At 44.4% G+C, this 24,221-nt stretch overlaps 1 protein-coding gene across 1 annotated transcript in view; it reads left to right on the top strand.

The window, feature by feature from the left end:
- Positions 1-24,221, top strand: part of ACTN3 (actinin alpha 3) — a 209,158-nt gene that overhangs the window by 107,736 nt on the left and 77,201 nt on the right. Inside the window, exons 3-5 of the mRNA XM_086938553.1 lie at positions 18,946-19,065; positions 20,214-20,300; positions 23,545-23,632. Coding sequence (XP_086794679.1) covers positions 18,946-19,065; positions 20,214-20,300; positions 23,545-23,632 — 295 coding nt within the window. The remainder of the gene's footprint in view (positions 1-18,945; positions 19,066-20,213; positions 20,301-23,544; positions 23,633-24,221) is intronic.

The raw sequence follows: 24,221 nt of genomic DNA, 5'->3' as shown, positions 1-24,221 counted from the left end.
GTTTCTGTGGGCATGTTGTTTGCAGAACTGTTTGGTTCTGATACAGCAGTGCGCTATGGCCAGTGCTTAATTTGTAAAATATTAAGTGCCAGGCCTCTGACTAGGAGGCCACTGCAGCTTGCACCTCCCATCGCCCTTGTCATCGCTGTCAAAACAACTACTAACCATCTCTGTCGCATGTAAACACTACAATTCACATTATTCCAGGTCCCAAAGCTAAAAGAATGGCTAGGGAGGCAGGTATTAGCAATTTTAAGGTATATTGTTGTCCTAAACTACCGTTGTTCTGCTCACCTCTAAATTAGAAGAGCAGCGCCACCATGTGGTGGACTGTTCTAAGTATGGTGTTGACAATTAGGTGCTGGTGCTGAGCACCAGAAACCAATTAAGTGCTAGTTCTGAGCACCGGAAAGCCCGGCTCAATTTAAGAAGTGGCTATGGCCTTGGGTCGTCAGTGACGGTCTGTCAACGCAAACTTGTGAATTACATCTGGCACTGGGGAAATAGGTTTACTCAACTTCTACTTTTAGCTGCCTTTAAATGGTTTGTACACTATTCTAGGCCCCCAAAACAAAATACTTTTTTCGTTTGTTTTTTATGAGTTGATGAGTGGTTTAATGTGAATTTACAAGTTTTCTCAGGCCTCTCTATGCACAAAGATTATTTTTACCACAGAATTAAGAAATAGAACCCAACAAATAAATTGAAATCAAAATGAGCGACGGTTGGCCTGCCCCTGTAGTGTGGAGCAACCTTCAATGTCACCTGGCTGAGGGGCTGCTAAATCAGAGATTTACAATGCTGGAACAAATGGAGAGTGCACTGGTTTTAATCCAGGTACGTCCACAAGTGTAAATAGAGCAGGTAATCACTAGTTTGGACGAGTGAAAGCATCACTCATTTACTGTAGCACCCCAATTAGCGAATGCTAAATAAGGCCCCACATTTTAGGTCTCTCCTAAGCCATCGCGTTGGCGATGCTTTGGCGAAATATTAAGTAAGGGCTTTCAAAGGTGCTCCCAAAGGCTTTTCCAGGCGGATTGCCTCAGTGCATGTGTGCGGGCACGTGCACATCGCACACCATTTGGCAGCCTGTGAGTCTCTCTCCGCACTCATGCTGGTTTGCTTGCAGGCGGCATCAGACTTCAAACACTTCAAAGGAATCCGCTCCCGCGCCCCCGCCGTTTCTGGCTTTGCTCGCTGAAGGCTGTCATGCCCAAGATCACACCGACTGTCAGTCGAGCAAACGCGAATTAGATTCTAGTTCTTCAGGACAGTTTCCAACTGATAAATGCCTTTTAAATGCATATACACAAAACACTGTGATGTCAATAATGCCAGATTAGAGGAAATATTTGTATTTTGAACCCATCTCCGTTTGTATTGGACTAAGCTTCTCTACTTGCTGCAGCAGTGTCTTTCACTTTCGCATCCGGCCGCTTTGATGTTGTTTTGTTTACCATGTGCCAGAGCTGATCACCCCTCTGCGGTAGGCCCACCATCTACATAAACATCCACATGTGTCAAAGGCCTAATGCACAATTTTTCCAAGGATACCAAGGCTGTCATGCCCAAGATCACACCGACTGTCAGTCGAGCAAACGCAAATTAGATTCTAGTTCTTCAGGACAGTTTCCAACTGATAAATGCCATTTAAATGCATATACACAAAACACTGTGATGCCATTGATGCCAGATTTGAGGAAATAGTTGTATTTTGAACCCATCTCTGTTTGTATTGGACTGGACCTCTCTACTTGCTGCAGCAGTGTCTTTCACTTTCGCGGCCGGCCGCTCTGATGTTGTTTTGTTTATCATGTGCCAGAGCGGATCAGCCCTCTGCAGTAGGCCCATCGTCTACATAAACATCCACATGTGTCAAAGTCCTAATGCGCAATTTTTCCAGGGATACCAAGGCTGTCATGCCCAAGATCACACCGACTGTCAGTCGAGCAAACGCAAATTAGATTCTAGTTCTTCAGGACAGTTTCCAACTGATAAATGCCATTTAAATGCATTTACACAAAACACTGTGATGCCATTAATGCCAGATTTGAGGAAATAATTGTATTTTGAACCCATCTCCGTTTGTATTGGACTAGGCCTCTCTATTTGTTGCAGCAGTGTCTTTCACGTTCGCGTCTGGCCGCTTTGATGTGGTTTTGTTTACCATGTGCCAGAGCCGGTAATAAACAGTGCCTACTCCTCTGCATTCAAATTTTTATAAACAGTTTTGTGCCTATTTGACAATGTACTGTGCAAAACTGTTCCGTTGTAGTCAAATTAGTGTCGTAATATTAACACGTGCAAAAAGCTTAAATTAGGGCGGTGTCTTCGGGGACGCTTAACTCTGTATTTACACTTTTTTTCTAGAAACATTGTACACATGTTTGTTTGGCCTCCTTTTCTATTTTAAAAATTACACATAACCAATAAGGCTTATACATATACAAAGCATCCTGCCTTTAAAATTTCCTTTTGCAACCCCACTCCTTTACAGTTCTTGCAGGCATAAGCAGCACACTTCCCCCACTTGCAATAAACCTCACTTCACCAAACGCCAAACTTTCCTACAAATGTAATCACGGCCTTGGGCGCTCCTACTAACATAAATTAACAAGTCCTTGTCACAAAGCTTCACAGGAAAGGCCAGCGACGCCATATGGACAGGAGGCAGCCACAACACATCTTCCCCACTACTCTTTTCCTACCATTTTTTTCTCCCATCAGTGATTTGTTCCTCATACATTTCCTTCCAATCTGGCCATATCTTTCCACACAACTTAAAGCACTTTCTATAACATCCTCCTGTGTCCTGTACCCTTTCTCTTCCCTCAAACCCCTATTTCCCCTTAAACTCTCCATTTAAAAAAAAAGAAAAACTCTCCAGTTCTCCTTTCTTGTTTGTTTGTTCTTATTCCCCCAACCACCTTATGTTACAACTGCTTTTAATACAACACAAAGCATCCACCTAGGCCATAATATCATGGCGTGCAGAGGACTTTTCGAGTAGGCTACGAACAGGGCTGTTTCGTGTAAGGGACATGTTTTATTGACTGACTCTCCCACTCTCTCACTGACTGACTCTCCCACTCTGACTGTCCCACTCTCTCACTCACTCACTCTCTATAACAGACTCTCACTGACAGACTCTCACTGAGAGGCTAACTCACTCTCACTGACAGACTCTCACTGACTCACGCTCACTAACAGACTCTCACTGACTGACTCTCCCACTCTCTCACTAACTGACTCTCCCACTCTCTCTCACTCACTTACTGACTAACTCACTCTCACTGAAAGACTCTCACTGATAGACTTTCACTGACAGACTCTCCCACTCTCTCTCAATCACTGACTGACTGACTCACTCTCACTCACTCTCACTCACTGACTCACTCTCACTCAGACTGACTCACTCTCACTGACAAACTCTCACTAACTCCCACCCTCTCTCACTAACTGACTCTACCATTCTCTCTCGCTGACTGACTCACTCTCACTGACAGACTCTCACTGACACTCTCCCACTCACTGACTGACTCTCCCATTCCCTGACTGACTTTCCCACTCACTCTCAACCACTGACTCACTCACTCACTCTCAACACAACACATATTGCATTACAAATGCAATAGGTGCCACATTTGCGAAGGTTTAAGCTATTGGCATTGTAAATAACAATGCTATTAATTTATCCATTCTCAAAACCAACACATAAATAAAAAATGTGTCATTTACAATGCCAATAGTGCAAACTTTCCTAATGCGAGACTTATTGCATTGCAAACGCTTGTTCAAATTCTCTCCAAACGTCCCACCTGATGTTAATTGTTAAATAATTGTTTTCATAGTTTCTCTGCTGCTGGATTATTTTGTTTTCAAATGGTACTCATCTGATGTCAAATCAGCGGAGCCATTTCCCACAAAAATCTCTCTAATGCAGTGCTTCCCAAACCTTTTAGAACCACAACCCACTTTTTAGAACAACAAACGTTCGCGACCCACCCAACTTTAAAGGAAATGAGGCAGATGATTTATTAACACCTTCAGCGCAGCGCAAATTTTCGCGCTGTGCTGTAAGGTTCGAAAAACGGCGTGGTCGTGACGGAACGGTTCCGTCATCAGCACAGCCCAACCGACGCTGATGACGGAACCGTTCTGTCATAAGCATCGAAGGGGTTAACATACAAAAAGCATCATGTGGTGGCACATTGGCATTTACAGATATCACATTTTCCATTGAAACGGCCACTACATTTGCACAGACATACAGTTTTACTGATAAAACTGTATTACACTGTAGTCGATAAAAGGTTAACCAGTCCAAGTAGTTTCTTCATGTAGGTTTATTTAAGATAAGAAGTTAAACAGAGCCCCACCAAGAGCAGCCTTCCTGCTGCTCATCCCATCTGCTAACTGACTCACACACTCACCAACATTCCACTCAACATTCTCTCATCACAGTCACACTTCACTGGCTGAGCAGCAGGTATAACATGCACACAAATGATAATGTGTGGAAATAGAGTTTCAGTGAATGTTATTTGTACATCACCAATTAAGAGTCTTGATTTGTTCTGATCCTGTTAAAATCTTTCTGTTCGAGGCATGTGGGCTGCAGAATTCATATCTGTGCATAGATCGCCGCCTACTGTTGGGTCCGGATGATTGCACATTGTTGTCCTGGAAGAGTCTTCGAAGTATCACGAGATAGGTGGCTCCTCCCCTGGACTACAGTGCGCATGGGCATCCTCTCCATCTTCAGATTGTTTTTTTCCGCCATTGGGTTCGGATGTACTTTCTTGACTCAAGTTCGGAATCAATATAAAACAGTTTTCGCAAGGCCAAAAGGCCTTCGGGGCGTCGGTATTGTGTTCGTTCGGTGCTTCGTACTTAATCCAGTTCTTCGAACAGGACGTCGAAGGCCGTTCGCCTTTTCGACACCGAAGGCCCCGACGACAATCGACGATGGAACGGAGCCCGTTCAAGCGATGCCCCGTCTGCAACTCCGAATACCCTCACATTGACGTGCACCCTGTGTGCAATAAATGCCTATCCCCGGACCACGACGAGGCCAGCTGCATGGCCTGTTCCAAGTTCCGGACAAAGAAGATACTTCGGCTTCGATGCGCCGCAAGACAGTCGGCGCAAAAGACGGCGCCAGACCCGGAGAACATCTTCGGGGCTGATGACGACGAAGGCGTCGATGAAGAGGATCCTGACCAGCAGTCGGACCCTGCGTCGGAGCACAACTCTAACTATGATGTGGACGAAGAAGAAGACTACGTCCATGAGGAAGACGTCGTCGAGGTAGGAGACGACGCAGAGGCCATCGGAGCCGTCGATGATGACTCAAGCGATGAGCAAGGCCCACCCGCAGTCGTGGGGGCCAATACTGACACTGTACTCTCTAAGGCTCAGGTCGAGGCATCGCCGGAAGGCCTTAGACAAGATCTCAATCCACATTCTATAGCCCCGCGTCAAGGCCCGGCTAAGAATACTTCTAAGGAGCCATCAGTCGATCAACCATAGGTGAAATCAAAACCGAAACCGACAGATGCTAAACCGAAACTGCTAAAAACAGTCCTCGGATCGACGGCCTCGGACTCGTCGGCTCCAATCAAATCTAAGAGTGTCATCGACCCTTCAGGGTCACAAAGGGGCGTCGGCCCGAAGATCGGGGAGCCGACGCCTGTCTCTACAGTCAAGCACGTCGCATTGATGCCGTCGGCGTCGACGTCCAAAGATGGCGACTCGGGCAAAGGACACAAGGCAAAAAAGACTCTCGAACCGAAGCTTTCAGCCTCCAAGCCGATAGTGGGCAAGGCCGCCGAGTCGAAGAGCAAACTCGACCCGAAAGAGCATGTCGCGTCGAAGCAAAAGAGCGTGCCTGCTGCGCACCGAGAGCTCGAGTCGACGCAAGGCCGCAAGCAAACTAGCGATCAGACGAAGTCGGTCGGATCGAAGACAGCGCCACCCTCGAAGAAGGTTGGTTCGTCTCCAATGCTTACGCCACCAATTAAATACGGACTGCCCCCGACCGCTCGACCCAAAACGTTTGAGCCACAAAAAAGCACCGACACGGCCAAAAAGGTCTTGGTAGTTTCCAGAACTCAGCCCATTGATGAGGATGTGGTGTTCCAAGCACCCTCATGTGACAATCTGTCAAAACTGTTCATAGACTCTGGCAGGCTCACTGTTTACAAATGAAAAATCGTCCCAGAAACTCCGTTGGAGTCATACAAAATCCCTCTCAAAAGGAAAAGGGATTCTGCCACCTCACCTGTTCTTTTTGAACCTGTGGAGTCCTATGGTCAAGAATATGCCTATTCTCCCACACGCACCAATGAGGATGTGGGGGAGGGATACAATAAGGATGAATATACTTATCCTGCTGACACAGATCAAGAGGAACTTCAACCCTTCGACTGACCCTGTTGACCCTGGTGAGCCACACATCACACCTGACACTCAGTCCTATACCATCAAGACCTCGCCTACTGTAGATACTGCTGCGTTTAACGCACTAATTGAAAGGGCAGCCAATAACCATGACGTGGAAATGCACGCTGACCCAGTGGAGGAAGACTTTTTGTTTGATACTTTCTCAACTTCAGAAAGATCAGTGAAGACATTGCCTATGCTAAAGGGCGTCCTCAAATATGCTACTGACATTTTCAAGGAGACCACAAGGGCAAGGGTTGTAAACCCCAGGATTGAAAGGAAGTACCAGCCTGCGCCTGTGGACCCTACGTACATCAAGGGACAGCTCCCGTTGGACTCCCTAGTGGTGGCTAATGCTCGTAAGAGAGCGAACTCTCAGACAAGTGGTGATGCTCCTCCTCCGGACAAAGAATCCAAAATCTTAGAAGCTTCTGGCAAACGAGTAGCAGCTCAAGCGGCTAATATTTGGAGGATCTCAAATACACAGGCCCTATTAGCCAGATATGATAGGGCTCATTATGACACGTTAGAGCAGCTACTACAACGCCTGCCTGATGCTTATAAGGAGGGAGCAGAAAGGCTGATACAGGAGGGAAAGTTAATTTCTAATGCATCCATCAAGTGTGCGCTCGATGCAGCAGACACAGCAGCAAGGGCCATCAACATGAATGTGATGCTTAGAAGGCATGCCTGGCTAGGCATCTCTGGCTTTAAGCCAGGGATCCAAACAACTTTACTCAATCAGCTGGTTAACCCTGACTTTCTCTTTGGTCCTGATGTAGACACGACCCTTGAAAAGATTAAAAAAGACACTGAGACAGCAAAATCCATAGGGGCTCTGCAGTCGCAACAGTTCAGGGGCGGTTCCTTTCATCGCTCCGGTAACAGGGGAGCCTCTAGAGGTCAAGCATCACAGCAAGCCCAATACAACAAGGGGAGCACGCAGGCCACCTATCACAAGACCAATAGGGGTGGATATCGTGGGAACAGCACCAAAGGCAGAGGACATGCAAATAATAATGCCAGATCCTCGGCCACCAATAAGCAGTGACGTCTTGTCACTGCCACCAGACCATATAACACCGGTCGGGGGAAAACTTCAGCAGTTCCTGCCGGTCTGGGAAGGCATTACCACAGACAGGTGGGTGAGACAACTTATCCAATACGGCTATTGTCTGGAACTAACCTCCACTCCACCCAACATACCCCCAAGGCACCGTCCTATGTCCGCAGAGCACATGCACTTATTGCAGCAAGAAGTAATCTGCATGCTGCAAAAAGGGGCCATAGAACTTGTGCATTTAGAACAGCAGGGTACGGGGTGTACTCACTGTACTTCTTAATCCCAAAAAAGGACGGGTCTCTCCGGCCCATTCTAGACCTCAGACCCCTAAACCAGTACATCTTGTCAGAACATTTTCACATGCTGACTTTACAGCAAGTTCTACCATTGCTCAGTCAGGGGGACGTCCTAGCAACCCTAGACCTAAAGGATGCATATTTCCACATTCCCATTCACCCAGGACACAGGAAATATCTCAGGTTCACCATCAACAATCAACATTACCAGTTCATGGTCCTGCCTTTCGGGGTCACTACTGCCCCCAGAGTGTTCACCAAGTGCTTGGCGACAGTGGCTGCGCACCTTCGGAGACAACACATCCATGTCTATCCTTATCTGGACGACTGGCTTGTCCAGGCAAAGTCAGCCCAGCAATGTGCCAGCCACATGTCCCGCACGATTCACCTCCTACACAGTATAGGATTTTCACTGAATTACCCAAAATCACACCTTCAACCCGCACATGTACAACAGTACCTAGGGGCGACAATAAACACTCTGACGGCAACAGCGCAACCAAACTCTGCCAGAGTCAACAGCATGCAATTGCTAATTCAGAAATTCAGGCCCCAACACTCACTTCCAGCGCAGGTATTGATGCAGCTAGGTATGATGGCCTCCTGCATCTTCATAGTCCCTCACGCACGGCTACACATGCGTCCGCTTCAGGAGTGCTTGGCACGACAGTGGAACCAGGCTCAAGGGAATCTGAAAGACCTAGTGTTGGTGACTGGTCGTGCATACGACTCTCTGCATTGGTGGAACACACAAAACCTTTGCAAGGGACGACAGTTCCAAGAGCCTGTACCACAGATAGTGCTAACAACGGACGCATCTCTCAAGGGTTGGGGAGCGCATGTCCTCCATTACACAGCGCAGGGACTATGGACGACGCAGCAGCAAAAGATGCATATCAACCTGTTGGAGCGGATGGCGATGTTCATGGCGATGAAGGCCTTCAGACTGCATTTGTGCAACAAAGTCGTGCTGATCCGGATGGACAACATGACTGCCATGTATTACATCCAGAAGCAGGGAGGCACACACTCTCCACAATTGTCTCATCTAGCCCAGAGCATGTGGAAGTGGGCCATTCAAAGAAACATGTTCCTCATGGCGGAACATCTCCCAGGCAAGGACAACCAGATGGCGGACCTGCTCAGCAGGCACAGCCATCAGATGCACGAGTGGGAGATACACCCACTCGGTGCTCCAACCATATTTCCAGCAATGGGGTCATCCAGAGATAGACCTATTCGCCACAAAGGAAAACGCAAAATGCCAAACCTTCGCCGCCAGGTTCCCACACCCGCAGTCTCAGGGCAATGCAATATGGATGAACTGGTCAGGCAGATTTGCGTACGCTTTTCCTCCAGCACCGCTCATACCGCTAGTGGCACGCAAACTGCGGCAGCACTCCATGACGCTCATCCTGGTTGCTCCAACATGGGCAAGGCAGGCGTGGTACACCACGTTCCTAGAACTTTCAGTGGTGCCTCACCAACGGCTGCACCTCAAGCCCAGTCTCCTCACTCAGAGCCTTGGAGACAATCAGCACCCAGATCCGCAACAGTTGAGCCTTTCAATATGGCTCCTGAGGTCATAGAGTTTGGCTACCTCAACTTGCCCCCTGACTGTATGAACATCATCAAGGAGGCAAGAAGGCCTACAACCAGGGCATGCTATGCGGTTAAATGGTAGCGCTTTGTCATTTACTGTTCCAATAATAACATAAATCCGCTAGATGCATCCACGCAAAACATTATATGTTATTTGTTGCATCTATACAGATGCAATCTGGCATATAGTTCCATCAAGATACATTTGGCTGCAATGGCAGCTTATCTTCAAAACAGGCAGCATCTTTCTCTTTTCAGGGTGCCAGCCATTAAAGCTTTTATGGAAGGACTCAAAAGAGATATTCCTCCCAGACACCCTCCTTCACCCGTCTGGAATCTAAACATAGTTCTCACCAGACTAATGGGACCACCCTTTGAACCTCTTCACTCTTGTGAGATACAGTTTCTGACATGGAAAGTGGCTTTTCTAGTGGCAATCACATCGCTAAGAAGAGTTAGTGAGCTTCAGGCCCTAACTATTCAAGAGCCTTTCATACAGATTCATGCTAATCGGGTGGTGCTGCGTACCAACCCTAAATTCATGCCTAAGGTGGTGTCGCAGTTCCACATTAACCAAACCATAGAACTGCCCGTTTTCTTCCCAAATCCAGACTCAGTGGCAGACAGAGCACTGCACACATTAGATGTTAAAAGAGCTCTCCTGTACTACATAGACAGGACAAAGGATTTCAGGAAGACTAAGCAACTGTTTGCTGCCTTCTCTCCACAACACAAAGGCAACCCCGTTTCCAAATCAGGTATAGCCAGATGGATTGTTAAGTGCATACAGATATGTTAGCAAAAGGCTAAACGCACATTAACAGTTCCCCCAAGAGCGCATTCCACATGCAAGTTAGGGGCATCCATGGCTTTCCTAGATAACATTCCTATAGAGGATATACGTAGAGCAGCCACATGGACCACCATACATACATTTATCAAACACTACTGCGTAGATGTACACTCCAAACAGCAAGCTGCTGTAGGACAGGCTGTTCTCAAAACTCTTTTTCAGACTGCTGCAGCTGGCACGGGCAACCACCGCTAAGGAGGTAACTGCTATTTATTCTATGCACAGATATGAATTCAGCAGCCCACATGCCTCGAACGGAATATGCTACTTACCAGTATGCATCTGTTCTTGGCATGTAGGGCTGCTGACATTCATATCGCCCGCCCTCCTCTCCGGTGCCTGTCGCAGCTGTAGCACTCAGAATCATTCTCAAGCATGGTCATACCTTACTGTATTACACTCCATCTATGCCACAATGGCGAAAAACAATCTGAAGATGGAGAGGATGCCCATGCGCACTGTAGTCCAGGGGAGGAGCCACCTATCTCGTGATACTTCGAAGACTCTTCCAGGACAACAATGTGCAATCATCCGGACCCAACACTAGGCAGCGATCTATGCACAGATATGAATGTCAACAGCCCTACATGCCAAGAACAGATGCATACTGGTAAGTAGTATATTCCTTCCATCACATTTCAGAATTACAGAAAAAGGTGCTTCATTTTTGCTTTCTTAAATGCTGAATGTGTACAGTTCACTTACATTTGTTGTATGGTATAAAAAAAATAATCCTACAGCCTTTCATTTTACACTCCTGTACCCCAGCAAAATGGTCGCATAATTGACTTCACTTTTCTTTCTCTGATCACAAAGTGAGGGGAGTTTGTAAACACCAGTCCCTATATAAAAAAAACATAAGCAGAAAGTTGTCAGAACACATAGGCTGACATTTGACCTCTGTCTTTTAAGTGCAGCGAAAGATATGAAGGGGCGTGATTTTACTTCTAGAGTCTGCTTACCATTCTCCAGAATCCCGGACAAAGGTCGACTAGACCTTTTTGCCTGTCATAGAGTGAATTAGGAAAATCTATGTAAACAATGATTAGTCAATTTCAACAAATTCCCCTTACAATCCCCAAAGAACCACTGACTAGGAACGAAGTTCAAACATTTATTACAAAGCCAAAAACAACTGGATGTATAAACATCTCAGCAAAAGATTCAAAAGGTAAACAGGCACTAATACAAACATAATCCTACGAAAGAATCTCAGTCGACTCAGAAATAATACCAATACCAATTCAAGAATCATCAGGCTAACAAGAATTGCTATAACCTGAGTTTTAGTAAGCATTTATAAAAGGAATAAAATCCAGGTTAGTCTGTCCCTACACTAATCTAAATTACATCCCTACTTAACAATGTCCCATTCAGAAAAAGGTGTCAGCAGTGGTGACTCTTAAAGAGCTCACTCACTTTCCTCCAAGCTCACTCTTCAGGCTACTCAGTCATAGCTAAACTCTCTGCCTGACCAACCTCTCTCTCTGACTCCTCAGCCCACCTGCTCTACCTCCACCCTCTGCTCTGGGTGCTATCCCTAATACAAAACCCCACAATGCGATCGACACGCCTTCAGGTACGCCCCTCGAGGAGGTGTTGGTTTCCAGAATTTTCCACTATGGCACCTCTCCATCCTTGTCCGTTAAAACGTCCTTGGGTCCCAGGCTCTTTTTCTCTTCACGTTGCTTTCTTGAATTCCTCAGTTACTCCTCCACGTCTGAGCCTAGCATCCTGACTCTCATACACAATGGGCCCTTCTACTACCTTATCTACTTGGTTCTGCACCTGCAAAGGAACACATGTGAATCGGCTCACAAATTCTGAATGTTGCAAATGACTTTAGCTGAGGCAGCTTTCTCCAAAAACATTTCTACGATTTAATTCTAAAAGGCATTTCAAATCAGGCCTACACAATTTCCATGAAATGGGCCTCTGCACGTTTATGTGCACCAACAGGCTAACATAAGCAATACATTTACGTTCCTTAACACCAATCTTTAATGCAAAATACAAATCTCTACCTAAGCCATTTAATCACATTTAACGTTACAACTGTGAGTTTAATAAGCAAGACTAAAGGCACTATGGTGAATTATTAAACACACTCTTATTAGTGAAATTCTCCACAGCAAACGGCATCTCTATGTTAAACAGCGTTATTGCTTTTTAAAGCACATTACATTAGCCCTTAGTATAATTCTAATATCATCTACATTAGTTCTCAACCCTACATTATATTTGAACACAGTTAGTAAGTCCTCTATATATGTGGGTGCTGACTACTTGTGAATATGATGCACCCCTACAATTTTTTATTCGGTTTTGCGCTCTCTCAGATAAATGGAGAATTTAAAGGCATATTTATTTTCTTCTTAGATTTTTACGCTCCATGAAAAATCAACTACAGTGCTGCAGTTATTATTCCCTGTTGTTCCTTGTGATGCCCAGACTGGAAATCATGAACTGAGGCATAAGGGACTGCCCTTGTTTCCATTCCTTTTTCTTAGTTTACGTTTTTGTTGGATTTGTTTTGCTTTCTGGCACAAAGCAAAGGACTTGACTGAATATGTTTCAAAGCAACTGATTGCAGGTTCATAGTAACCATTCAAGAACATGTTACCATGTTACTCATTAAAGAACTGTGCCCCTCTCACTTTCCTCAGTTTGTGGAACTGCTCAATAGCCCTATCCATACAGGATTACATACACTTTATGGCATCTTTTTGTAGGAAGATTAATAGCTGTTATTTTTTTGATCGCTTTGGAGGATCCATCCCCTTTCTACATGTTATGCCCCTCAAAGCTCCTTTATTTCTGCACCCATGTCTGTCCACTCTATGCCGCCTGGCCACACTCACCCAATGATGTACTCGAACGCATTCTCCTGCTTGGCCTATGTGCCAGGGCCGTCACTATATGCATTTTGTGGTGTATAGAACTCAGACCATGTCCAGTTTAAGATCTCTGTGTCCCTCCTTAGCCTGTTCAATCCAACAGAAAGGTTGCCTGTTTTGAGAAAGAACGACTTAATTATGTACGTCTCCAATGTAAACAAATGTATTGCATTGCGTTGGAAAGTGGTAGAAAGGTGACATATTGGTGTGCTGTAAAACATACATTAATAAGTAAATTAACATCCCTCTTCTGTCTGTCACTATTTGCTGTCTGTAATCCTGGCTGATGAGTTGTGTGTCTCCTGACTAATTAACATGTAATAGACAGCTGGTCGTCACCGGTTAAATAGGTAACTTATGCAAATGATCTTGTGCTATCAATATGATTCCTATACGTTTACATCACTTGTTAAAATCACTAGATATGAGCCATTCAATGTCCGTCAATCTTGGCGAAATTTAACTAATGTCTCCCAGCACAGTAAAGAAAAAGTACTGCAGGTCTACCGCAGGAAGCAAACCTGATTGCCCAATATGACAGTCGATGAAAAGCTATAAAGCTTTATAAATAAATATTATGGAACGCACACATGAATAAACGTCTTTCAAGCAGCTCTTGAGTCTAGAGGCATTAAAATACTTTTTTATCCCTTTCTAGAGCAACATTGCCCTAATCTGTTTTTACGTGCTTTTTCAGATTTAGCTAAACTCCTTGTTGTGTTATATTGCTACATTATGTGGACAAATCCCAATAAAAAAACAATGGTGGCGAATTCTTTAAAACAGATCTGCAACATTAGTAACAGCAGGCCACAGGAAAAGGTACAAGTTGAGGTGAGGCTGCTGGCAGCAGCCGCAGTTCAGGATGAAGGGTGTGTGTTAAAATGTGTTTTTCCCCATAAAACAATCCCAAATTGAGGGCTTTATTACGAGTTTGTCGGTCCACGTACTGCCAGACTTGCAGGGGTGCAATGATGGCGGTCTTCCAACCGCCACATTACGACCAGGGCGTTTGGCCATCCTGGGACCACCAGAACCTCTGTTTCCTGGCGGTAGAGCAGTGGTCTAAGGCCTCAATATGCTTGATGGGGCTGCTGCGACCCCGCCAAGCATTTTATGAGTTTCTTCACTGCCACACTTTTCATGGCAGTAGGACCCCAATGAAAAGTGTGGCAGTGAGGAAACAAAGGGGGCCTTACAGGGCCCACTTGTGCCTCCCTCCATGCGGATGCACACAGTGGGCTCATCATGTGCCCCCCTGTGTGCATGCACACCAGTACCTGCACCACATGGACTGCAGCATTTTGTAACTCATTTATTTTCTTCTTTTTTGGTCAGCATGGGCCAACTTCACTCCCGCTTCGTATGTTTGACCTTCCCATGGAGCACAGCTCAAGTATTGCTTCCTTTCAGTGCTGTGTGAGCTTCCACTGTTTGCGTGCTTTCAGAGGTACTTTTAATTTTTTTGCATGTTGTCAGGACGTCTACCACCTACCCTCCCGCTCTGCATTTTTTTCACTGTGTTGTTTTCCATGTTGATGTTGGCAGTTGTTTTTCGTTCATTTCTTGCCCCACTATTGTTTGGCCTGTCATTTCGTGGTCCAATGTTGCTACCCTGTTGTTGTAGCTTGCCCTATCCTTTCTTGCTTGGTTGTCATTGTTGCCCATCATTGTTGATCGGCGTTGTTGCCAGTTGTTGTTTGCTCATCCTCCACTGCTTTCTTGCTTGCCCCCCTCCAGCTCGCCACCATCCTTTGTTCTTGCTTGCCTCACCCCCCTCCCGCTTTGTTGCTTGCCTCATCTTCCTCATCTCCTCCCGCCAGGAAAACCAAGCATTGGCAAAGCCAGTAGGTCTCACCTTTGCAAAACCTATTGGCTTTGGGACTTTTTTTGCCATATTGTACCGCAGCGCAGCTGCTGTGCATCATGGTTGAAAGCGAATAAAAACCCTGTATAACGTGGTCAGTGTGGATTTGTTGCAGAAAGTTGTGAATTTTCAAACGACAGTGGCCATTCTAGTCAGATCCAAAAGTAGGGCACTATGGTTGTTGGGGGAAGAGTCTCCATGTGCCCTTATATGCCATTGCCTCATGACAAGTACTGTGGTAGGTTTGAGGTTTTTTGGCTCTGATTCAGATTTCATTCATATCCCCAACATCGACTGTGATAACCATGATGACAACAGCAATGGAGGCTATCTTCTTTCCCCTTTATGCTGAGATAGTGGCAACTACTTAGCCCTCCAGAACAATAGTGGCTTGGATACCTGTCCATAGGTAGAACCCCCAAAGAAGAGTTCATGCCTCCCCTACGCAAGAAAGAGGGTTTCCTTTACCAGTGTAAGAGAATAAAGCTAACCTCACAGAAATCCAGCAAAGGGTATCTCCTGCAGTGGAGCCATTACGCCCTTTATGTGAAACACTGATGGATCTGATTTTGATTGCCTGGAGTAGATCAGTTTCTGTGGTGAACCCCAGGTCAGTGTCAATTGTCCGACTCCTGGTACCCAAAGTTTTTAACAGCTCACCCCTCTTTGCTTAGTCTTGTCATTCAGGCTTCTTCCTCTTCGAAACAGAAACTGAACTCTTTTTCCTCTTCTACAGTTATGAAGACAAAAGCATTACTGCAATGGGGAAGAAAGTGTTTTCTTTAGGGAGCCTTGCCATTTGCTCCACCAAAGTGATTTGTCTTCCTGTCCCTTACTCTCAAGCTGGGAAATGGCCAAATGGTCATCTTGAACCTCACAGACCATATTTGGGACCATATTGCTCATTTTGTGCAGGATGGGCAAGACGCAGCCAAACAGATCCTCTGCTGAGGCCTAGATATGGTCAAGTTAGTGGTACATTTCATGGGCTTCTCTGTAACCATCCACCTCCCTGCCTGGACATTTCCCAGTGGTTTTTTGGGTGAAATCCATTTGGGTAGTCTGTTATGCAGGATTCCCCTGCTTGCCAATTTCACCAACAGTACCGCAAGTTCAGTGGATAATCCAGTGATTAGCCTTTTCGGTGGCATCAAACTTCTGACCCAGTAGAGCAGCACAGTGCGTTCTTTTACAGCTACAGGGAACATGGCAGCTGCAAAGGCCATGGAGGGCAGGCACAACCGTTCTCTTTTTCTCTTCTCGATCACCTCCTAGAAAAAATGCTCTAACTAGCCTTCAGGGAGCATGTGCAGTCCAAAGGTGGGAGTATGTCCTTCCATTTACCATGTTGGCAGTCCATCACCACGGACCTTTGAGTCCTACATATTTTTTAACCAAGTTATGCCTACCTATTTTAGAACATGCCTCCTCCTAATCCCTCTTTTGCTTGGGTCATCTGAGATGACCATGCCTGCATTCCTCAGCCAGAAATGTTCGCTGTGTTGAGTAGAGATGTTGCGGAGTTTGTTCCAGAGCACAATATACTGTCTCTTGTGCTAGTCCATTTGTAAACAGAGTTTGGAGACTGAATGGTGTGCGGCGACTTACAGGATCCATATTTTCATATACCAATCCTGCAGTTGCATAGGAGGTATCTGTGTTTTGTGCAGGCCTCCACCCATTATCAATTTGCAGTTCTTCCATTTAGGATAACTTCAGCCCTGAGACTTTACAAATGTTTGTGATTGTGGCACATCTTCACAAGTCATGGATTTCTGATTTACTGTAACTCGACACCTGGATATTGAAGGTGTTAGTGCTGAATTATCTGCATGGAACAATCTTTCTGTTCGTCCACTAGAGGTCACAGTTTTAACCCTCCCAGTGTCTTCTCTTCAATAGGGTGGTGCTGTATACCAAAAAGCCTTCCTATCTTCTCATCGGTTTCAAGATATTCAGGCTTTGATCTTGATTTTTTCAGGAGGAAGCTCTGGTCCCAGTCCTGAAAGTCATCCTTTGCCTTATTGGGCCTGCTCCCCTTTTGTTAGTTCCCTAAGCTCGATGGCACACACAAGGACTTCTGTGTGTTTCTTCTGCTTTCTGTGGGCCCAGCTCTCAACCTTTGACCCAATCCATCAGTAGATCTTTTTTGCCACTCACAAAAACACACAATATCTTCACAGTTCTGCACCCTATAGTTTCTGCTTCAGGGAGTCCTGGGGAAGAGTTCAGTCTGAGGTTGGATTTCTCTCTCCACTGTGAATGTCCTCCCATCCCTCTGATTCCTCACTTTCTCAGATGGCTGCATCAAGACATGCACAGATGATCTTAATTGCGCCAGACTGCCCACAGAGGGTTTGGTACTCGGATCTGGTCAACCTGTCCCTGTAAGTATGCCAGGGTGGTACCTTATACAGCTCTGTGATGTCATGCCCAGGATAGTTCCACAAGCCGATTCAGAGTTGAGGCACCACCCATGGTGCAGGAGGGATGTTTCAATGTTCGCGATCTAGTCTGGCCCATGGAGGGAGATTTTAGGGGTGAGGAAACTGCAGTTTGCTTGAGTGTTAACTAGAAATATTGTAAGTGAAGGTTAGTAACCTGTTCTTCAAAACATACTGATTTTAAGTTCAGACTAAAAAGTGTTATGGCACAAATAAAGGAGACTATTCCACATAAGCAGTCTATTCTTCTGTGTGTTATCTAAGCTCAACATGAATCTGAGCTCTTCTAGACGCTGGTTATTCAGACAACGTTGACAATGTATTACTCCTGCAGAGGTTTAAAAGCAAAGCAATGAAAGTGTTGTCATTAATGTTTTGAAGAATACAAAGTTCTAGTGGCTGCCTGGTGTTCGATTGTAGGAGATAAATGGTTAACTTCAGAAGGTTTATTTTGCGGCCAGGCCTAAGACTGCATAAGCTTGGATGAAGGTCCAGGCTTTGAAAGCATCTTTTATTTAATATTTTCATAGAATTCGTTTTTAGATGTGAGTGGGGATAATATTGGGAAAATAAAGAAAGACATGAACAGTCTTCCAAGGAAAATAAAAAGAAACATCAAATGTCACCAGCGAAAAATAAGTAAGATCCTGATTTGCCCTTTTTGGAAAAAAAGGACATAGTGAACTACCCTCTAGACCAAATGAAGGAAAGCATGAGACACCCCCTTAATGCAATATCCACTGGGCAAAGGAACCAAAGCATGAAATGGTGACTAGGCAAAATTATGAGCGTTAGCAAGTGCTATCTAGGGAAAAAGAAGCGAGTCATGAAATGAAATTGCTTTTATTATGTCATGGTAATTCTTGTTATATGACTCAGATGTTCTCCTGTGCCACTTGAAAGTATTAACATCCCATTCTTTGCTGATACGTTGTGGTTGGAAAGAAAGAGGATTTTGTTGGGAAAAAAGCATCAGGTTAAATATTGAAATGGATAAGCATTGAACGTTTGGAAAAGATATGGATGCTTTAGAGCTAATTAGAACTCATAGATTTCCAATGCATGTGTATCCATATTGCTATATTTAAAAATGAAGATCTGATTTACATCTTACTACTCCCATTTACTCACTATATTTCCCTAGAATCTAAACCTGGTGGTTGTGTACTTTTTCTGTCTTCTGCCACAGTTTTGAACTGCTCATAAACTCTAAACGTATTTGTTGCCTAAGACCGCTCTTGATTGATCACTTCACCAGTGCAGTAGTTATTAGTCCTGATCACACACACATATTTTAATTGAGAAAAGTATTATTTGAAGTGAGGAATTTGCACATAAGCTCACAGATACTAGTGATTTGGGAGGCTCACGCCCAGCAAGTCAGGCTTTGATCCAGTCCTATTGTCTAATTGCCATACACCAATTTTAAGCATCAGGTTTTATCTTGATCTTATGGTCTCTCTTTTTCCCTCTCAGGTGAAAGACTGCCGAAGCCAGACAAAGGCAAGATGCGTTTCCATAAGATTGCCAACGTAAACAAAGCTTTGGACTACATCGCCAGCAAGGGAGTGAAGCTGGTCTCCATTGGTGCTGAGGGTGAGTTAGATTGCTAACTGCAACTGGAAAGGGTTACATTTTTAAGAAGTTACAGGTCTCGTACTTTCGAGTGTCGTTACCTCTGTAACTTAACACATCTATGTTCTACCATGTTTTATGCAGCCTTTTTGAGTCATTTCAGTAATTTTGAAATCTCTCGAAAGCACCTGCTCAACAAATTAATAAAGTGCAAATACGATCTCCTAAATGCCACTTGGAGAGATGTAGCTATCTTTTTCCACTCGGCTGAGCACCACTGCTGGTGAGCATCAACTTTTTTGTGAGTCGTCAAGTAAAAAGCACAAAGAAGTCATATGTGTAGCTGAGTTCACGCTCGAACCACATCAGCTAACGCATGCTCCCTACATCACATCGCTCACCATCAAATGTTCTTGAACCTAATCCCCTTCCAGTCCTATATCTACACCTGTCTGTTGAAACAACAAGGCTGTTCTTAGTGTCTTTACTAATGTGTGGGACTCATCGTCCTTTCCCTTTCTTTGCGGGCAGATGCTGTTTTATTAAACCACTGTCGCTGTTCTGCAGCGCTTTCAGCTTCATTCACATACCTATCAGAGGCAAGTGCTTGGGAATGCTACTGTGGCATCTTTAAATGGTTCAGAAAACGTGGTGGTGGACTGATATTCGAACATTCTGTAGTAGTAGCATGTATTGATCAGGCACATCATATAAAAAGCCTTGTACAAAACGTTGACGTCATTGTGCCTCTTAGCCATGTGGGCCGATTAAGTTTGCTTTGAAAATTGGAGGGACGAAGTGAGCAAAGAAAAGCCCTGTTGTGAGAAGTACAACAGGAACCTAGAAGTGGGACCCAAACACACCACCAAGGAGGATGGGCAAGAGAATACAAGGACTGACTGGGTGAGACTGAATTAGACTTCACCCTGTTCTCAGCGTTAAACAGCTATGATTTCTGGAGCATGGTTTAGATTCAAGGGCACAGACCCTTGGGAAGTTCGAGCCGTGCTGGATGTCTGGATTGAAATAGGGCCTCGTTAACCATTTGCTATTTGAACAATAAAATAAGATTTTTTTTAAACAGAAGACAATGTTGGCGTTCTCTTGAGTCCAGTGTCTTTTGCTTTTCAATTGATACAGCCTTCTGTGTTCCACCATTTCTTTCACAGAGATCGTTGATGGCAACCTGAAGATGACCCTGGGTATGATCTGGACTATCATCCTGCGTTTTGCCATCCAAGACATCTCAGTGGAAGGTGAGTCGATGTTCAGAGGTGAGCCTTGGGTGAGAAGGTGGCGTCCTTTCTCTGTGCTGTGTGGAATGAATGAGGTCTGAAAAATTGCTCATTAAGAAAAATTGGGGCGGCTTGGTATTTGGATGAATATGGCACACTGGGTCGGGGTAAAAGCCTACCGATTTAGTACCATGAAGTGCATGAGCATGTGTAACCCTAGTTTGAAGCTGTAACAGAAATTAAAGCTGTTTCCCTCTTCAAATGTTTGTAGTGAGTCAGTGAACGAGTACAATCACAGCACCATTATAAATGTAAATACTTCTAGGAGGCGTGCTTCGAATTAGGAACGATTGCTCCCGACATGTCATTATCGATTAATCACATCCTGCTTGATTTGTAGCCTGTGAAAAACCTCTGCTATAATACTTACAATTTTGAAACATGATGTGGCGCCTTTAAAGTGTTCATCAGGAAGGGCAACGTTGGGTCAGTGACCCTTATGATGATTGCCTTTGCCGCAGAGATTGTAGGGAGATAGAAATTGTGCACATGAGTCTCCTCTGGATTTAGCACTTCCTTTTAAATCAGGGATTTTTCTTTACCACCAACTCTAAATTAGCCCCCAAAGACAGCAAGTTAGAAAGCTGGAGGCTGCTGAACAAACTCCTGGAAGAACAGTAAGTCAATTGTGATAACTGCTGAGAAGCAGTATAAAAGAAGACAGATGGAAGAAAGTGGCCTGAGGATCAGATGCACAGGGAGCAGAAGAGACGGTAAAGGATGAATAGCGACAGTGCAAGCAAAGGAGGGGGTAACAGTGAGAATTGTCTAATAGAAGGGAGCTGCATCAGTATCACAGGATAAGCTTAGGCGGTATGGGACAAAGACAGCGAGGAGCGATTGAGAAGTTGAGGCAGAGAGATGAGTACTGGTGACTGCCATAGCCCAGCTGTGAAGGAGTCTAGAACAGGCTCTGAGAGAACTCCCAGCTCAGAGATACCAAGACTGCAACTGCACAGAACCAGGGAATCAGCTCTGGTATGGTCACAAAATGGAAGGCTCTGCAAATACTACTGCTAACTAATATTTATAACATTGTTATTGCCGTTATCGGAAACAGAATCTTCAGGTAGTTTGCATACTGCAGTTATCCTAAATAGCAACAGGTATGGTTTCCTTTGTTTGTTACATTTGATCCTACCCTTGTATGAGTTATTCTCCCTGACATACGATGTACAATGCCATGTACAATGCCGTAAAACTGAGCAAATATTGCTGTTCGATATTTTCAGTCCCGGGAGACAGACAGATATTTAAAAAAAATAGTTTCACTCCTTGACTTGTCGTACGTTTCTAGTTTAAAGAGCTTTATTGTGCTGCCCAAGACAATTTCACTGTCATTAGGTCGAGCATTCAAGACCTCTTGTATATACTTTAGTATTTACTTATATATTAGTATATACTTATATGTGTATGTACTTTGTTGGCTCTGGAGATCAGTCCTAGGACATGTCTGCTTCCACTCAGGGACTTTTTTCTCTTCAACTGCCTCTATTTAACTGTCTTAATAAAAAAGGACCAGTAGAGGTCCGTAAAATACCAAAATTGCTTTCTGCTGAGGGACTGTATTTTTAAAAAATTTCTGGCAACTCCCTCTATTTAACTTTCTTGATAGAAAACGACCAGCAGAGGTCGGTAAAATACCAGAATCACTTTAGCATTCGCTAGATTTCAGTCCATAGAAATTGTGTTCCAAGAGCACCCATAGACAATAATATGTTTTTCAAATCTTCTATTTTCAATGATATGACCACCGAAGGCCCTGATTTTATATTAAAAACAGAGCTTTGGACCATACCATTTGCCGCTGAAAGGCAATATTTCTCTCCATGTGTTTCCATACCTGACATGCCACGCAGTTTGGTGCTTACTTTCCACCATGTTAATCGCATCGCTGCGGCGGCTTTTCCCGCTGTGTGCGGCGTTTTTTAAAATACTGCGTTACATGACGAGCTCAGCTCGTCATCCGCATACGAGCGCCGTAGCTGATGACAAGCTGAGCTCGTCATCAGCATCAAAGGGGTTAAAGAACAGTAGATGTTTCAGCATCCAGGCTTATGTGCTACATAGCTAAATACATATAAGGTCCCAAAGGGTAGACCAATTGCATTGCAAATGCTTGTTTTTATTTCCAGATAGTCATGTTTCTTCAGGATCTGCATTGTAGCCTTACTTATCTGCCTTAGTTAAGGCCCTAATAACTTCAGAAACTTCATAATCTTCATATTTAAAGTCATCCTTAATAAATTCACTTTGCTCCAAGTTTCTAAAAAAGTAAGCACTGTGTGGAGGCCAAGTGTGTTTTATAAAATGTCACATAATCCAATAGTGATAGGCTACCCCCATCCTCCCCACCAGGAAGGGTTTCGCAAGACCTCCAGCAAGTAGAGGGTTTAGAAGCATTACACCAACATAAGCTTAAGACTCAGCCTTTGTTCAAGCTGTTGAGGCTAGAGAACCCCAAGTGTGTGTAGTCATATGAATGAGCTGCATCAGATTATTCTATGCTGCTTCAAGACTTTGAAGCGGACAGAGGTCTAGAGAATTCCCTGAGTTGTGTGAAAATGAAAGCACAGTGGTTACCAAGTTTCAGGAATCCTTGTGATTGCTTTCTGGTAATTGGAACCGTGGATAAAACTGTGAAACATGCATCGTTTCAGAAAAGGGCGCTCGTGTAAAAAGGCAAGAAAGGAGTACTAGATAAGATCTGGTAATGGTATACACCTGTTACAACGCATTTCTTACAACGCACTACCATTACAACGCGACTTTTACAACGCATACCATTACAACGCATTGCGCTGGGGGCGCTCTAGGATAGGGAATAAGTATAATTTACTATCCAACACCTTCCCTAGGGTCCACGGGGACTGGAGTTAGAATAGTAAATTATACTTACCACTATCCAGCACCTCAAAGCGCTATGCGTTGTAATGGTATGCGTTGTAATGGTCGCGTTGTAATGGTAGGTAGTTGTAACGGTATGCGTTGTAACATGGTACATCCTCTGGTAATATCTCCCATGTGACTTTCAGCCAGCATCTCCCTGTTATAAGAGATGATGAGCTGTTACATCACTTCCATGTGTCATATGTGAGAGCAAATGGTTGCCTTCTGCTTTCATAAATTGTAGGAAACATTTGTGAAAAGGAGGTTTTGGGCATGTAACTTCCATTCACCCTCATCTTACTTTTTCCTTTAAAAGAAACATCGGCCAAGGAGGGTTTGCTGCTTTGGTGCCAGAGGAAGACCGCCCCCTACAGGAATGTGAATGTGCAGAACTTCCACATCAGGTACAGGAGGAGCTTACTCGTTCCAGCCATCATAAAGACAGGAGAATCGTGCCATGTCTATTTAAAATGTGTACTTAACTATAATGTTGAATAATGATAGAATGATAGAAAGTAAGGGGCATTTCCATCTGTCAAAGAAATCCTCCGTCCTAACTTTATTTCAGTCATTAGACCAACAGCACACACATACATTAATATGATGACTCATCAGGGTTGGGCCATAATTAAATCTGCTTTAAGGTTATAGAATGGCCCTTTTAAGGCCTGTACATAAATACACCGCTTTTCATTATCTTGCATAAGTTTTTTCTCATTTGATGGAGTTCACTTGGACCCTTAATGCAGTCAGTCTCTAGAAGCTTAGGTTGGCAATGGTATTTTTAAGGAACCTTATTCCATTCGAAGACCTCTAAGAGCGATTTTCTGTTTGACGAATTTCACTCAGATCACATTTGCATTTGATTGATTTAGGTATGATACTTTTCCCATTAGCTGTCCCTCAGAGCCCTTTTGCCATTTCTTGATGGCCTGTATTAAACTTTGATGGGTTCTGCAGGACCATAATCCTGGTCCCCTAAATTGTGGGTCT

The sequence above is a fragment of the Lissotriton vulgaris genome, chromosome 9, assembly GCF_964263255.1.
Source record: "Lissotriton vulgaris chromosome 9, aLisVul1.2, whole genome shotgun sequence".
NCBI classification, from domain to species: domain Eukaryota; kingdom Metazoa; phylum Chordata; class Amphibia; order Caudata; family Salamandridae; genus Lissotriton; species Lissotriton vulgaris.
The sequence above is the reverse complement of the archived record's forward strand: the minus strand, read 5'-3'. Positions and strand labels throughout refer to the sequence as shown.